Raw genomic sequence first — 15,354 nt, 5'->3', positions numbered from 1 at the left:
AATGGGCTTGCTTCGCAAGACGAAAAAAACGCTAGACGAAAAGACTCACGGAACGGATTCTTTTCGTCTTGCGAGGCACCACTGTATTGCTCCCAATTCATTATAGTTCAGAGAAAACCATCCCAAACCAGACTGGCCTGGTTAGCACATAGCACTATGCCACTGGGTTTTTTCCACGGCTATGGTTGGTTTAACAAGTCACGAGTTAACCACGGAATTCTCCCACAGATGAACAAAGCATAGCTTCTCCAAAGCTTGGGTTTTCCCCCATCTGCTCTTACCTTCTGCCTTTGTAGCTTGGTCAAGTTCTGGGGTGGAGTGACCAAATAAACCATGGGTTCACACGTCATGTCAAGCCTTTGTTACAACAAACCAAGGTTTTGCGAGCCAGTAACAAACCACAGCTTCAGACCATGGATTGTTGGCAGTAAACAAACCATAGCTGAGCTGCTAACCAGGGCTCATTCATCATGGTAAGCCACGGTTTAATGAACCATAAAGTAATATAGGTAAAGGTACCCCTGCCCGTACGGGCCAGTCTTGCCAGACTCTAGGGTTGTGCGCTCATCTCACTCTATAGGCCGGGAGGCAGCGCTGTCCACAGACACTCCCAGGTCACATGGCCAGTGTGACAAGCTGCATCTGGCGAGCCAGCGCAGCACACGGAACGCCGTTTACCTTCCCGCTAGTAAGCGGTCCCTATTTATCTACTTGCACTTAAGGGTGCTTTCGAACTGCTAGGTTGGCAGGCGCTGGGACCGAGCGACGGGAGTGCACCCCGCCGCGGGGATTCGAACCGCCGACCATGCGATCGGCAAGTCCTAGGAGCTCAGGTTTTACCCACAGCGCCACCCGCGTCCCACTATAAAGTAATATAAACCATGGTTTAATATTATCTGCAAACCAGGCCACTGAATATCTGATGGTGACAGCACCAAGGAGTAAGGAGACAGAGAAAGCAAGCTTAATGCGGCAGTGTTTTTAGTCTTTTAACTGTGTTTATTGGAGCTGGGAGTTAAAATTAGGCAGCAATTGGAAGTGAAGGGAGAGATAACCAGACAGTCCCTGTTTTGAATAATACACATGATAAATTTCATATTAACATGAACAGTAAAAAGTCGACTTCTTGTTAAGTTTCCGGGGAGTTTGTTTCATTCCTCTATTGTCTCCTTTTTGCCAGTCTCTTGTCCCTCGAAGAGTGGATACTTGGCCTCCACGTCAGCCCAGGTTATGTTGCCGTTTGCAAGGTCCCGAACTATGGTGGGAAGCTCAGAGATCTGGAAGCAGGAAGAAGAAAGGGCACTTTCAGACTCTAGGATCAACACGGAGCTAATCAACTTTCTCAGAAGAACCGCGGGGCTCAGTCCCCTTGAGACGGCACCGTTGCAGAATGTAGGCAGCCAGTTGTACCCAGCTATAGGTGAGCTCCTTCTTAGAACTGTAAAGTTGGAAGGGATCACGAGGGTCATCTAGTCCAACCCCCTGAAATGCAGGAATCTTGCCTAATGTGGGGCTTTAACCCACCACCCTGAGATTAAGAATCTCGTGCTCTACCGACTGAGCTATGCCTTTCAAAGGCGCACTGGACAGGATAAACACACACCAGACCACAGGTTTCTTGTGTGCATTCTCTACTTCACTAGGCACAACTCTCATCACCCTCACTGCGTGGGCACTGTTTCCTTTTTCCCAGAATATTTCTGGATTATAATGACCCCAGGAAAATCCTATCTTTACCCTTGAAATAAAGGTATCTGTTGAGGCTCAAGTTACAGGCATGTTGCAGCTGGTGCTTGTTCCCCCATGAACACAGAGAAGGGTCCATGGTTCAGAGATTAATAATAATAATAATAATAATAATAATAATAATAATACTCTACCCATCTGGCTGGGTTTCCCCAGCCACTCTAAACAGCTCTCTACAGAATAAACACAATAAAACATCAAACATTAAAAACTACCCTAAACAGGGCTGCTTTCAGATGTCTTCTAAAAGTCAGGTAGTAGTTTATTTCCTTAACATCCGATGGGAGGGCGTTCCACAGGGTGGGCGCCACTACCAAGAAGGCCCTTTGCCTGGTTCCCTACAACCTCACTTCTCACAGAGGGAACCTCCAGAAGGCCCTCGGAGCTGGATCTCAGTGTCGGGGCTGAACAATGGGGGTGGAGACGCTCCTTCAGGTATACTGGACCAAGGCCATTTAGGTCAACACCAACACTTTGAATTGTGCTCGGAAACGTACTAGGAGCCAATGTAGGTCTTTCAGGACAGGTATGATATGGTCTCGGCAGCCACTCCCAGTCACCAGTCTAGTTGCCGCATTCTGGATTAGTTGCAGTTCTGAGTCTCCTGCAAAGGTAGCCTCACGTACAGCACATTGCAGTAGTCCAAGCAGGAGATAACCAGAGCATGCACCACTCTGATGGGGCAGTTTGCAAGCAGGTAGGGTCTCAGCCTGCGTACCAGATGGAGCTGGCAGACAGCTGCCTTGCACACAGAAATGACCTGCGCCTCCATGGACAGCTGTGAGTCCAAAATGACTCCCAGGCTCCGCACCTGGTTCTTCGGGGCACTGTTACCCCATTCAGGACCAGGGAATCCTCCATACCCGCCCCCTGTCCCCCCAAAACAGTACTTCTGTCTTGTCAGGATTCAACCTCAATCTGTTAGCTGCCATCCATCCTCCAACCACCTCCAGACACTGTGCATGCAGAAGTATTTCCAGGCTGGCCCAGAAATGGACGCAAGCAGAAACCCTAGAGAGCTGCTGCCAGCCAGTGTAAGCAATACTGGACTAGATGGACTAATGACCTGACTTTAAGAAGACAGGATAGCTGCCTTATACTGTCTCCCAACCACCACTGGTTGTAAGAGGGGACTTGTCTTATTCTCTCCATTCAACATGGTCTGTTTTTAGCTCCTTCTGCTTCTACCTGTGCCCTTTCTCTTCCGGTTGCTTGCGTCGAACCTCCAACTTGCCCCCCGCCCCAACGCAAAGGGCACAGCCTACCTCGGCTCGTATCTGGCGCATGGAGTCGCGGTCTCGCAAGGTGGCCGTGTGCGGCGACCGGTTGACCGTGTCAAAGTCAATCGTGATCCCAAAAGCCACACCGATCTCATCCGTCCTGGCGTAGCGCCGGCCGATGGATCCGGAAGAGTCGTCCACCTTGTGGGAGACCCCGTTTCTTGTGAGGGCTTCGGCTGCGAGAGGAAACAAAGGTGCGCATCATTTTATTGAGTCGGCCGGCTTTATAGAGAATTTAAATGGGCGCAGAGAAGAAATGAGCGTCCCCCAAAGATTGCCTGAAGGATGACTGGAAACCTCAGCTGATCCAAGTCAAGCCCAAGTTTGTTTTATTTAAAGGGTTGGATATTTGTGCAGCACTTGAGAATGGGGTGGAATGTCTAATTTAAACCACATATACACAGAAAGAGAGAGAGCTGCAACTGCAAACTAAATTCAGCAATGTTGCCATGAACTAGAATACAGTGGTACCTTGGTTTACAACCATCTGTTCCAGAGGCCCATTTGTAAACCAAAACAGGTTGTAACCCAAGGCGCGCGTTCGCCAATGGGGCCTCCCCAAAAAATTTGTCCGTAATCAAAAAAAAAAGGGGGGGTTGTAATACAATAAAAGTTTGCAAACCGGGACACACACTTCCGGGTTTGACATGGTTGTAATCCAAAACGTATGCAAACCAGACTGTTTGCAAACCAAGGTACCACTGTACTGCAGCGGACAATATATGAGACCACGAAGCCCTTTGGATACATGATGCCTTCCCTACTGCCAAAAGGAAAAATCATAGAATTGTAGAGCTGGAAGGGACTCCGAGGCTCATCTGGTCCTACAATGCAGGAATTGTTTGCCCAATGTGGGACTCGAACCCACAACCCCTGAGATTAGGAGCCTCGTCCTCTAATAACATGGACACGGGTGGCGCTGTGGGTTAAAGCCTCAGCGCCTAGGGCTTGCCGATCGAAAGGTCGGAGGTTCGAATCCCCGCGGCGGGGTGCACTCCCATTGTTCGGTCCCAGCGCCTGCCAACCTAGCAGTTCGAAAGCACTCTCGGGTGCAAGTAGATAAATAGGGACCGCTTACTAGCGGGAAGGTAAACGGCGTTTCCGTGTGCGGCTCTGGCTCGCCAGATGCAGCTTCGCCACGCTGGCCACGTGACCCGGAAGTGTCTCTGGACAGCGCTGGCCCTTGGCCTCTTTGAGTGAGATGGGCGCACAACCCTAGAGTCTGTCAAGACTGGCCCATACGGGCAGGGGTACCTTTACCTTTACCTTTACCTCTAATAACTGAGCAAAGGGCACCCGAAGCCAAAAGAGAAGCGTATATCCTAAATATGAACCAGTTTCCACGGCCAGTTGTGGTTTTTTTCCTGTCGGGGAATGCTCAACCACAGACGTGGGGAACCCTTTCCACCCCGAGGGCCACATTCTCTCTGGGTTAACCTCTTGAGGGCCACATGCCAGCAAATGGATGTAAGGTAAAGGTAAAAGGTAAAGGGTAAAAGGTAAAGGGTAAAAGGTAAAGGGTAAAAGGTAAAGGGTAAAAGGTAAAGGGTAAAAGGTAAAAGGTAAAGGGTAAAAGGTAAAGGGTAAAGGGTAAAGGGTAAAAGGTAAAGGGTAAAGGGTAAAGGTACCCCTGACCAGTCGTCAGTCGCGGACGACTCGGGTTGCCGCGCTCATCTCGCTTTATTGGCCGTGGGAGCCGGCATACAGCTTCCGGTTCATTTGGCCAGCATGACTAAGCCGCTCCTGGTGAACCAAAGCAGCGCACAGAAACGCCGTTTACCTTCCCGCCGGAGCGGTACCTATTTATCTACTTGCACTTTGATGTGCTTTCGAACTGCTAGGTTGGCAGGAGCAGGGACCGAGCAATGGGAGCTCACCCCGTCGCAGGGATTCGAACCACCAACCTTCTGATCAGCATGTCCTAGGCTCTGTGGTTTAACCCACAGCGCCACCCGAGTCCCTGCAGATAGATGCAGCCTGAGGCAAAAGCAAGCAGAGCAATAGGTGCAACTGCAGGCTACATTCCACACATGTGTCGGTGGTTTCTGCATCCACACATCTCTCCATCCAGCAAGCAAGAGGCATGATCACAGTTCAAGCATGCCTGCTAGTCAGCTGAAAGGACAAAGCTGAAAGGCAAAGCCAATGAGGAGCAAGGTCTGGGGTGAAGGGTCCTGAGAGCCAGATAAGAGTCCCAAAGGGTTGCATTCAGACCCCACCCCTGAGGTTCCCCACCTCTGCTCTAGCACAATGAAGTCGCATCAGTGAAACAAACTGTGTAAAAAAACCTGGTCAATCCCCTTTCCTGCTGAACACCCCCAATTCATCGATGCAATCGCAGCTTTGTTAACACAGGGCAGCCCGGAAGCATCGGGAGCTACTCACATAGTTCCTTCACAAACGGAATGAATTCCTGGTTTTGGCTCAGGGGAAGGACAGAGCACTTGAACGGCGCCACCACAGCAGGGAAACTGAAGTACTGGTGGAGAGAGAAAAGCGAGACAGGTGATCAGGCAGGGGAAGCTGACAGATCCAGAGTGGAAGAGTCTTCATCTGGATTAGATGGGAATTAGGGGTAAATTGGAAGGTCCCCCCCAACTCTGCTCTACACATGCTATGAATTATGTGACTAGAAGACTCTGATTTTGTGCTCCGATTAAGTAGTGAAAAGAACATTCATTTTGATCTTGCAATTTGGACCTTCGTCTGTGGATGCTTTGCTTTTCCTTCTTTTTTGCCAAGTCCAGATTCCTCCACCCACCCAAATAGGAAAGGAAAAGCTGAACCTCAATCTTAAGAGGGGCAAAGGGCACAGAAAAATAGGCAGAGTGGAAGCTACCAAGGATCGGGGGGACTTAAATACAGAAAGCTAGAACCTATGTTTGTGGTCATACAATCCACTCCAGGTGACCAAATTGTTCTTTCCATATATACAAATATTGGATATGTGCATAGAAACATATGACCATGATGAATTACAGTGATACAGACAATGAATTAGTGGTACCCCGCAAGACGAATGCCTCGCAAGACGGAAAACCCGCGAGACGAAAGGGTTTTCCGTTTTGGAGGTGCTTCGCAAAATGAATTTGCTATGGGCTTGCTTCGCAAGACGAAAATGTCTTGCGAGTCTTGAGATTTTTTTCCGCTCCCCACCCCCTTTTTCTAAGGCGCTAAACCGCTAATAGCCTTTTAGCAGCTAATCCGCTAATCCCTTAAGCCTTTAATAGCCGCTAATAGCCGCTAAACCGCTAATAGCGCTAATCCGCTAAGCTGCTAATAGGGTTGCTTCGCAAGACGAAAAAACCGCTAGACGAAGAGGCTCGCAGAACGAATTAATTTCGTCTTGTGAGGCACCACTGTATATGTTTTCTACCTTCAAAAGTAAGGCTGGAAGCCTAACTCTTTTTACAACACACACACACACACTCCGGAGTTAAGAGAGCTATTTCATACATTTCAGATTTCCTACAGAGAAATATTCTGAGTAGGAAAATGCTTATCATGACATGTGGAGTGTGGCGTTGGGGTGCAAGTGCTTCATATGGCCCAAGCAAACTGATTAGGTAGTCAGTGCATATATCAGCTGCCCACACTTGTTTGCACACTCCACACACTACAAGAAACATGAATTGCATACCTGGAAATGAGTTGCGTGCAGGAAGTCAATTGTGTCAGGTAGCTGCTTGCCTATGAGGGTACTGTTACTCCCATTTTACAGGCGGAGAAAGGGAGCAAAGAGAAAGAGCTATGACTCAAGGCCGTTGGGGGCTGAGCAGGGCTCTAAACCAAGTCTGCAATGCCCAAATCCAGCATACAATGCTGGGGCTACAAAATCCGCGGAGCGTCTCATAGGAAGCCGCAGACATACATCAACTCTGAAACCAAGCCAAAGTCACAGGGGGGAAATCCTACCGTCCGTTGCTCATCTCCCTCCCGGATGCGGAACGTGTGCTCAAATATCGTGTACATGATTCTTCCGATACCAAACGAAGGCTCAATCACATTGGGCACAATCTCTTCCACTAGAAAACAGATAGGCAAAAAAAAGAGGGTATGTTTTGCTAGGCCAACTCAGGTTGGAAGGCGTGGAAGCTTTTCACGTTCATAACAATTCTGCCCAACAGCAACAGGGCTCAAAGGTTGCCACTGTAATGCCCACAAACATTTATCTCTCAATTTGACCGTACGGAGCAATTATATCAGGCTTCCTCAAACTCGGCCCTCCAGATGTTTTTGGCCTACAATTCCCATGATCTCTTGCTAGCAGGACCAGTGGCCAGGGATGATGGGGACTGTAGTCTCAAAACATCTGGAGGGCCAAGGCTGAGGAAGCCTGAATTGTATCAATGCTAGTGAACGGCAGAGGTAAGGCACTGCCTAGGAGCTGTGCATCCCAGACAAACCAAGTGAATGGCGTCTGATCACATTTATAATGGTGGTTTGCGCCCCTGACCATAAGGAAGCCATTTCAGTGCTTGTCACGCTGCCAATGAAAAACAGCCATTCCAGCGTTTCTCAAACTTGGGTCTCCTGCTGTTGATGGGCTACAACTCCCATCATCCCTAACCGGTGGGGTCCTGGTAGCTAGGGAAGATGGGAGTTGTAGTCCAACTACAGCAGGGGACCCAAGTTTGAGAAACACTGCATTGGGCTGCAATTATATGTGCTACAGTGAATGGGAAGGAAGTCTCCCACTGATTTGGGGCAGGGGACAGTCTTCTGGCTATGATCTTTACTATTTTATAGCAGCAGGTACAGGGAGACCTACCGTGTAAGGTTTTCTGGAACCTCTTCACGCCGACCATGTCCTTTGTTAGTTGAAAAGTTTTCCCTTCCGTTTCAAAGGTAAATTCCCTGAAAAGAAGAAAAGGGAAAGAAAGAAAGAAAGAGTTTGGATTTGATATCCCGCCTTTCACTCCCTTTAAGGAGTCTCAAAGCGGCTAACATTCTCCTTTCCCTTCCTCCCCCACAACAAACACTCTGTGAGGTGAGTGGGGCTGAGAGACTTCAATGAAGTGTGACTGGCCCAAGGTCACCCAGCAGCTGCATGTGGAGGAGCGGAGACGCGAACCCGGTTCCCCAGATTACAAGAATACTGCTCTCAACCACTACACCAAGAATCAATATCAGGCTCTTTTCCTTCCAGAGGACGCTGTGGAGTTAAAGGAAAACAGCAACAGCAGTGCCATTCTACTTCAAAAAGCAGGTTCAGCAGATGCCAGGAGAAGTTGAAGGTCATCAAAAGTATTCCAAAATTCCAAAAAATAGTTATGAATGAACAACCAGGTCAGCTCAAGGATTCCTAACAACAACCTGACTAGGTTTATACTTCTTGAAAGTAAACAGCTGAGGAAGAGCAGGTAATCCTTCACTGCAATCTTCATTCAATGGATTTAGACAGTCCAACATCTCCTAACCTCTACAATCACTATGCTCAGGAAGTTTAGAATACTGCATCTTGAGATTAGGGATTATAGAAATTAAGTAAATATTGCAAATGCTAACAAAAATGGTGGTTACGTATTTATCTATAGGAATTAATATAAACCTCCAACTCAAAATATTACGGTGGTGTACAATAGAATCATTAACGTCTCATAAAACACAGAGCCAAGGCCAAATCAAATTATTTCTCCCTTTTGTTCTGAGAGTGCTTGGGGAGAAATTTGCTCCTTTTTTAAAAGGCACTAATAGGGAAATGCAATCCATGAAATGAAGGGGATTATGGAAATTGGAGGAAAGTATTGCAGATGGAGAACATAGAGGGGGAATGACTCAGTCAAATCAATTTTGCAACATACTGATTAGCCTAATAAAGGTATTGCTCTATTGTGGATGTATGCCATAGGTAGGCAAACTAAGGACCGCGGGCCAGATCAGGCCCATTTGCCTTCTGGATCCGGCCCGCGGATGGTCCAGCAATTACCGCGTGGATCATCAGCACGCGCGTTCTTTCCCTCTCCCTCACCAAGCCGACACCGCCGCGGCCGCGGCAGCGCCTCCTCCCTTCCAGCTTCTCCCTGCCCTGCCTAGAGCAGGAAAGAGGCTGGGCTTTGTTGGAGCAAGCAGCGGCATGGCTCGAGAAGCCGCCATTTTAAGCAGCCCCTCTCCAGAGCCCTTTCACGCACTGCTCACCATCCCTCCACCACCACCGCCAGCCCCTGCCACTCGCAGGACACAGGTAAGCAGCCACCAGGGCTCGTGGTGCTCTTGCATCATTTTTATTATTTTTTTTCAAAATAAAGTCTGGCCCCCCACAAGGTCTATGGGGCAGTGGACCAGCCCCCTGCTTAAAAAGTTTGCTGACCCCTTGGCAAATGAGCATTTCCTGATACTTCTGTGGATTTGGGGATTTATTTATTTTTAATGAAGGAAAAGGAGTGTCAATTGGGAGCCTTTGCTGACTGGCGGCCGATTCAGTCTCCTTTCATCTTCTAATCCCAATTTTTAAGTAAAAATTGCTCAGGCTTTTTCAGATCTTTCACAAGCTCTTTCGCCCTTGCCAAAGCTCTTGAGTGTGCTGGAAGAGGATCTATGTGCTACTGGTTCTTGTGATCCAAGAGCAAATTTCATCAACGAAAAGCAAAGATTTCTGCAAACATACTATAGAGTTGACACAAATGACAGTTTGCCAGCCGCATCGTCAACAAAACCAGAGATAGTCTGAGATCAGAAAGCGAAGCCCCAGAACCAAAGCACTCTCTGGGTGACAATTCAGTCACAAGTTATTTGTGCTCCAATCTGAGCATCGCGGCACAAATTGGTGGGTGATTCACCTCCCTCAGGCTCACACACTTACCCTTTTTCATTCAACAATTTCTCCATCTCATTGATGTAGCACTCATCGCAGATGGAAAGGTATTCCAGCACCAGTTTGGCGTCCTTTTTGTAAGCCTTGCCAATGGCTCCCTTATTTGCTTCGAACTGAACGACGTTGGCCGTTTTGTGCAGGTTACGTTAAGGAATCCCAAGGAGGAACATGAAAAACTTAAAACAAATCCTTATTTCCAGATGAATAGGCTTTGGACTCTAATGTAACTGAAATAGAAAACTAGCGTATTTTTTGCTATATAAGACTCACTTTTCCCCTCCTAAAAAGTAAGGGGAAATGTGTGTGTGTCTTATGGAGCGAGTGCAGGCTGCGCCGCTATCCCAGAAGCCAGAACAGCAAGAGGGATTGCTGCTTCCACTGCACAACGATGCCTCTTGCTGTTCTGGCTTCTGAGATTCAGAAAAAAAAATGGTTTCCTTCGCCAAAAACTAGGTGCGTCTTGTGGTCTGGTGCATCTTATAGAGCGAAAAATACAGTATCTTTAGAAAGATGTTTCCCCCAAAAGCATTTTATTTTAAAATCCGATTTAAATTTAAAAAAAAAAAAATCTGTTTTAAATAAACAGAATCATCTGTGTGTGTGTTGTGTGTGTATGTAAAATATCATTGATTTTTACCCATCCTGGCTTCAAGAGAGCGTCCTGAATTTACTCCCAGCAGCCTCACAAACGGAAATCCATTAGGTGAACCCGCACATCCTTCCAGCCCGATTCCCCGTCAGTTAGAACTGTTTTATTTCTGAAAGGATATGGGTTCCTTCAGAGGCTTTTCAGCTACAAGAGGAACTTTGGTGGCTCTGGCGTGGCAAGAGAGGTCGTAGCAAGAGCGGTCAGCACACCCAACAATTTCAATCCACCCCTGAAAGAAGACCGGGGAAAAAAGGATTTGCCTCTGTTCAACACACCGCCGCGTGAATTAGCCAAACTCTCTCCTCTCCCCGCCTCCCCTTGATTAATACAGAAGCCTCTGCAGCTCTCAGATCACTTACGTAGGATGTTTTGGACTCTGCATCCCAGCAGTCGCAGGCATAGTGGGCCATTTCGTTCTCCATGTGTTGTCGGAAGCGCAGCTTGTTTGGAGAGATGCCGACTTTGACAAGGTAGAGGTAGATGCGGCCAATGAAGTAACCGAGCACCGAGTTATTGATTACACCCTGAAAGGAGAGAGAGAGGTGGGATGCCCAAAGCCAAAAACTGCTTCCTCAAGTAAATATGCACTGAAGAATTGATGCTTTTGAATTATGGTGCTGGAGGAGACTCTTGAGAGTCCAATGGACTGCAAGAAGATCAAACCTCTCCACTCTGAAGGAAATCAGCCCTGAGGGCTCACTGGAAGGACAGATCCTGAAGCTGAGGCTCCAATACTTTGGCCACCTCAGGAGAAGAGAAGACTCCCTGGAAAAGACCCTGATGTTGGGAAAGATGGAGGGCACAAGGAGAAGGGGACGACAGAGGGCGAGGTGGTTGGACAGTGTTCTCGAAGCTACCAGCATGAGTCTGACCAAACTGCGGGAGGCAGTGGAAGACAGGAGTGCCTGGCATGCTCTGGTCCATGGGGTCAGAGGAGTTGGACACGACTAAACGACTAAACAACAACAGTGCTGCACACCTTGTGTTCAGTGTTAGAAGCTTAGATATACTGTATAAGCTAATCGCCAAATGGCACCTTAAACCTAGTTTGCGGTTGCCACAATGGAATGTCTAGGTGCCTCTTTTTTTACAATAGAGTTTTTTCTATTGCAGTTGTTAGTGTGGCTGTTATTCATTTCATTCCTATACCGCTTTATATTTTATATTTATAAATCTCAAAGCGGTATATAACACATTCAAACTTCAAATCGAACGATCCAGAATAAAACAAATTCAAGCTTCAAGGACAATATTTCAGATTCTCCTCTGAGTGGCATTTTGCTTTCCCCGGTCACCAACCAGAGATCTCCACATGGTCGCAACTGGACCTGTGCCAGTCGCAAACCGTGCCTGGTGCCAAGGGAGTTTCAAACACTGCTTGAGTTGTGGTATAAAATACCGGGCCCTTTCCCATGAAATTTCAACTGCATCCTCCATGTATTGAATAAGGAAAGTTAAGTTAGGACCAATCTTTTTATCAATTCCACAGGATTTTGATGCCAAGGTGTTTTAAGGGCTTGTTCACAGCTGAGCAGTGGGGCCCACAACCAAATCTCAACAATGGTTATCAGAAGCTCAATTTTTTGTCAACGTGATGAAGATTCCTACATGTAGTAACAGCAAACCCAACATGTCTGTGTCTTGGAAAATCAGGATTTTAGTTCTTGAAAGGTGCTGAGAATTTCCACCAAAGTTATAGGTAGGTAGCCGTGTTGGTCTACCATAGTCAAAAAAATTTTTTTAAAAAATCCTTCCAGTAGCACCTTAGAAACCAACTAAGTTTGTCTCTAAGAGCCTAGAGCCTAAGACTTGCTGATCAGAAGGTTGGCGGTTCAAATCCCTGTGGCGGGGTGAGCTCCCGTTGCTCGGTCCCTGCTCCTGCCAACCTAGCAGTTCAAAAGCACGTCAAAGTGCAAGTAGATAAATAGGTACAGCTCCAGCGGGAAGGTAAACGGCGTTTCCGTGCGCTGCTCTGGTTCGCCAGAAGCGGCTTAGTCATGCTGGCCACAAGACCAACTGTACGCCGGCTCCCTCGGCCAATAAAGTGAGATGAGCGCCGTAACCCTAGAGTCGGCGACCACTGGACCTAATGGTCAGGGGTCCCTTTACCTTAAGTTTGTTATTGGTATGAGCTTTCGTGTGCATGCACACTTCTTCAGATACTTTCCATCATAATTAAGGCTAAACTTGTAAAGTGAATACAGAATTAATCTGTGTTGCTTCTTGTTCAGAAATTGCAATATGCAGACCTCATCTAATTCTCCACACAGGTGAGTATCTAGCAGAATTCATCTAGTGTTCTCTTCCACATTTCCTTCACATGCTTCTGCTGCAAAACACACTTTCAGTACCTGCTCAACAGCATCCCCCAGACGCATGGAATGAGCCGACTGCCCACTGGTCTGGGCTTTGGAAGAGTACAAGAGGATGTGAAGGTCTGCTACATTCTGGAACTTAGGGTGATGCTTCTCACTGGGATCCACAAAATGCTCAATTTCTGCCATTGTGAATTCTCTAAAAGACAAAGGCATGCCCTCGGTTTAGTAGCTATTCTGTTTGAGAGCCACTATAGCATTTCCCATAAAGGTGAGATAACCCACAAGCTCTGCACAACACCACATACACAGGTCAAGCCATCTGAACGTCTCGTGGCGTCCCAGACTCAGAGAGCTGGAGTCACCCAGTGGACACTGGGATAGGGAATCCAAGGGCAAAGTTCATGCGAAAGCTGTGAGCGTTTGGCACCATATATATATATATATTTCAATTGTAAAGAGAACAAACAGAGAACAGAGAATATATAAAAGGTCCACCACTTTTTAGCCACCTAAAGAACAAATAAGTGCAGTAAAAATCTCAAGACAGTTGCAACAGTAACCGGTCTACCTAAAACCATTTCCCCTCCCTCGCAAAAAACCCACACCAAATATCTGCATTGTGGAATTTTCTACTTCTGGGGATCCAGTTAAAGTCAATGCGGTAAAGCAAAGTAAAAATGGCAAATATTCACAAATATATGATATGCCACAGACAGTGCCGTCAATATTTCCAAAGGTTATGCAACAGGGCCTTTTGTGAAATCAACATGTAGAGAGGTGACTGCATGGGGATCATTTTAGGAAGACACACCCATGGTTCCATTCCCTTATAAGTTGAGAGAAAGAGAGAAAGTCTGTGTGTAGTGTTCACAAACTCTCTTTCACAGAAGAATGCTTAGAGTACCTGACTCTAATGAGGCCTGAGCGAGGAGAGATCTCATTCCGGAAGGAGTTCCCAATCTGAGCAGCAGCAAAAGGAAGTTTGCCTTGGTTGAATTCCAAGAGGCGTTTAAAGTTCAGGAAGATCCCCTGCGCAGTTTCCGGTCTCAGGTAGCTTTAAAAAAACACACAAATGAAATCCAACAATGAAAGCAACTGAGAAGCAGGAAAATAACTCTCCTGAGATGGGCCTGGTTCCCCAACTTTTTATCTGGAGCAAATTGTCTTGCAATCAAAAAGTACAACCAGCATCTTTTCCCCTGGCTGCTTAGACTCCCTTTCCTGGCTTGCTTGGCTGGGGTGAGGGGAAAAGGTTCTGAGCCTCAATAATTCCCCCTGACCCGCTCCCAAATTTATTATCAAGGCTTGCATCTGGTTCCATAGTCTCAGTGTCTTCCTGCTCCTGTGCTTGTTTTTCTAGGAACAGGAACACTAAATACGGTTTGATTTTAAACCAATTTTCACTTTATTGCTTTACCGCACCCTATGATACAAGCAGTTGACATTCTGAGGCATCATTGCTGCTTATCCATCTTATGGCCACATAATTAAACACCAGGAAGACCTTTCTAACAGCAAGAGCTGTTCAACAGTGGAATGGATTCCCTTGGGAGGTGGTGGACTCTCCTTCCTTGGAGGTTTTTAAGCAAAGGTTGGATGGTCATCTCTCATGGATGCTTTAGCTGAAAATCCTGCATTGAAGGGGGTTGGACTAGATGACCCTCAGAACCCCTTCCAACTCTGATACTTTTCTAAGCTTATAAAATTAAAGATTGCAAGGCTGGTCTAGTCAAAGAGAGATAATCTGCTGCAAATAACCCACACAGCAGTAAATTTGGTCACCTTTATGTTATATTAGGATAAGAACAAAAACACCCCACACTGAGCCGAGTTGACTACCAGGGTCTGGTGCAAATATTTCCTGTCGAAGGCTCAGGATCGAGTCCCAAGCGGCTTTTTGAATTTAGCTCATTCCTAGCTCCATGACTCCTAGCCCTCGCTAAACCTTCCCACCCCAGAATTCCCAAATCGCATGTGGGGAAAAACCACTACGCTTGAGCATTTGTGGGTTTGGGGTGCGGGGAGCAGTCTTAATTGCTTTATACATTACTACCCCAATCCCTCCTCCATCACTGGTAGGTTCAGCAACACACACACACCACCCCAAACAAATTGAAGATCCCCAAGACCTCCTCCCAAGGAGGGTTAGTTGACTATAAGCAGAACAAAATGGAATGTATTCAGCTGTAGTACAAGCCAGTCACCCTCGCCAAGCCCAGTAGGTCACAAGAAATATGTCAACGTCCATGCTTAATTTACCCTGGCATGTTTCCTCCAGGCCCGATAGAGGTCTTGAACATAAGATTGAAGGACACCGGAGGACTGAGGTCATTTCCAGTAATGGGAGACTTCACGTTGTAGTTCACAAACAGATCCGCAAGCTCTTCCTGGCCGTAGTTGTCCAACTAGGAGCAAAACATGAAAGGCAGATCCATTTAACACAGGAAACTGCAGCAAAGACTTAACTCTATCCACCCTGTCTCCTCTTTAAAAAGACACCAGACCCTTATGAGAATGCCAGGATTAATACTGGCATTTTATTGGGGG

General features: G+C 47.1%; 1 protein-coding gene across 1 annotated transcript in view; it reads right to left on the bottom strand.

Moving 5' to 3' along the window:
* Nucleotides 1–978: 978 nt before the first annotated feature.
* The window catches only part of GARS1 (glycyl-tRNA synthetase 1), a 28,080-nt gene continuing 13,704 nt past the window's right edge, over nt 979–15,354 (bottom strand). Inside the window, exons 7-17 of the mRNA XM_083406320.1 lie at nt 15,067–15,212; nt 13,712–13,861; nt 12,841–13,003; nt 10,849–11,013; nt 10,611–10,718; nt 9,829–9,974; nt 7,798–7,883; nt 6,942–7,051; nt 5,412–5,505; nt 3,012–3,202; nt 979–1,277 (exon numbers count right to left, since the gene is read on the bottom strand). Of these exons, the coding sequence (XP_083262446.1) occupies nt 1,152–1,277; nt 3,012–3,202; nt 5,412–5,505; nt 6,942–7,051; nt 7,798–7,883; nt 9,829–9,974; nt 10,611–10,718; nt 10,849–11,013; nt 12,841–13,003; nt 13,712–13,861; nt 15,067–15,212 (1,485 nt within the window). The 3' untranslated portion in view covers nt 979–1,151. The remainder of the gene's footprint in view (nt 1,278–3,011; nt 3,203–5,411; nt 5,506–6,941; nt 7,052–7,797; nt 7,884–9,828; nt 9,975–10,610; nt 10,719–10,848; nt 11,014–12,840; nt 13,004–13,711; nt 13,862–15,066; nt 15,213–15,354) is intronic.

Source organism: Podarcis tiliguerta, assembly GCF_965153285.1.
Source record: "Podarcis tiliguerta genome assembly, chromosome: 12".
NCBI classification, from domain to species: Eukaryota; Metazoa; Chordata; class Lepidosauria; order Squamata; family Lacertidae; genus Podarcis; species Podarcis tiliguerta.
Note: the sequence above shows the minus strand (reverse complement) of the source record. Positions and strands in the feature narration are given on the sequence as shown.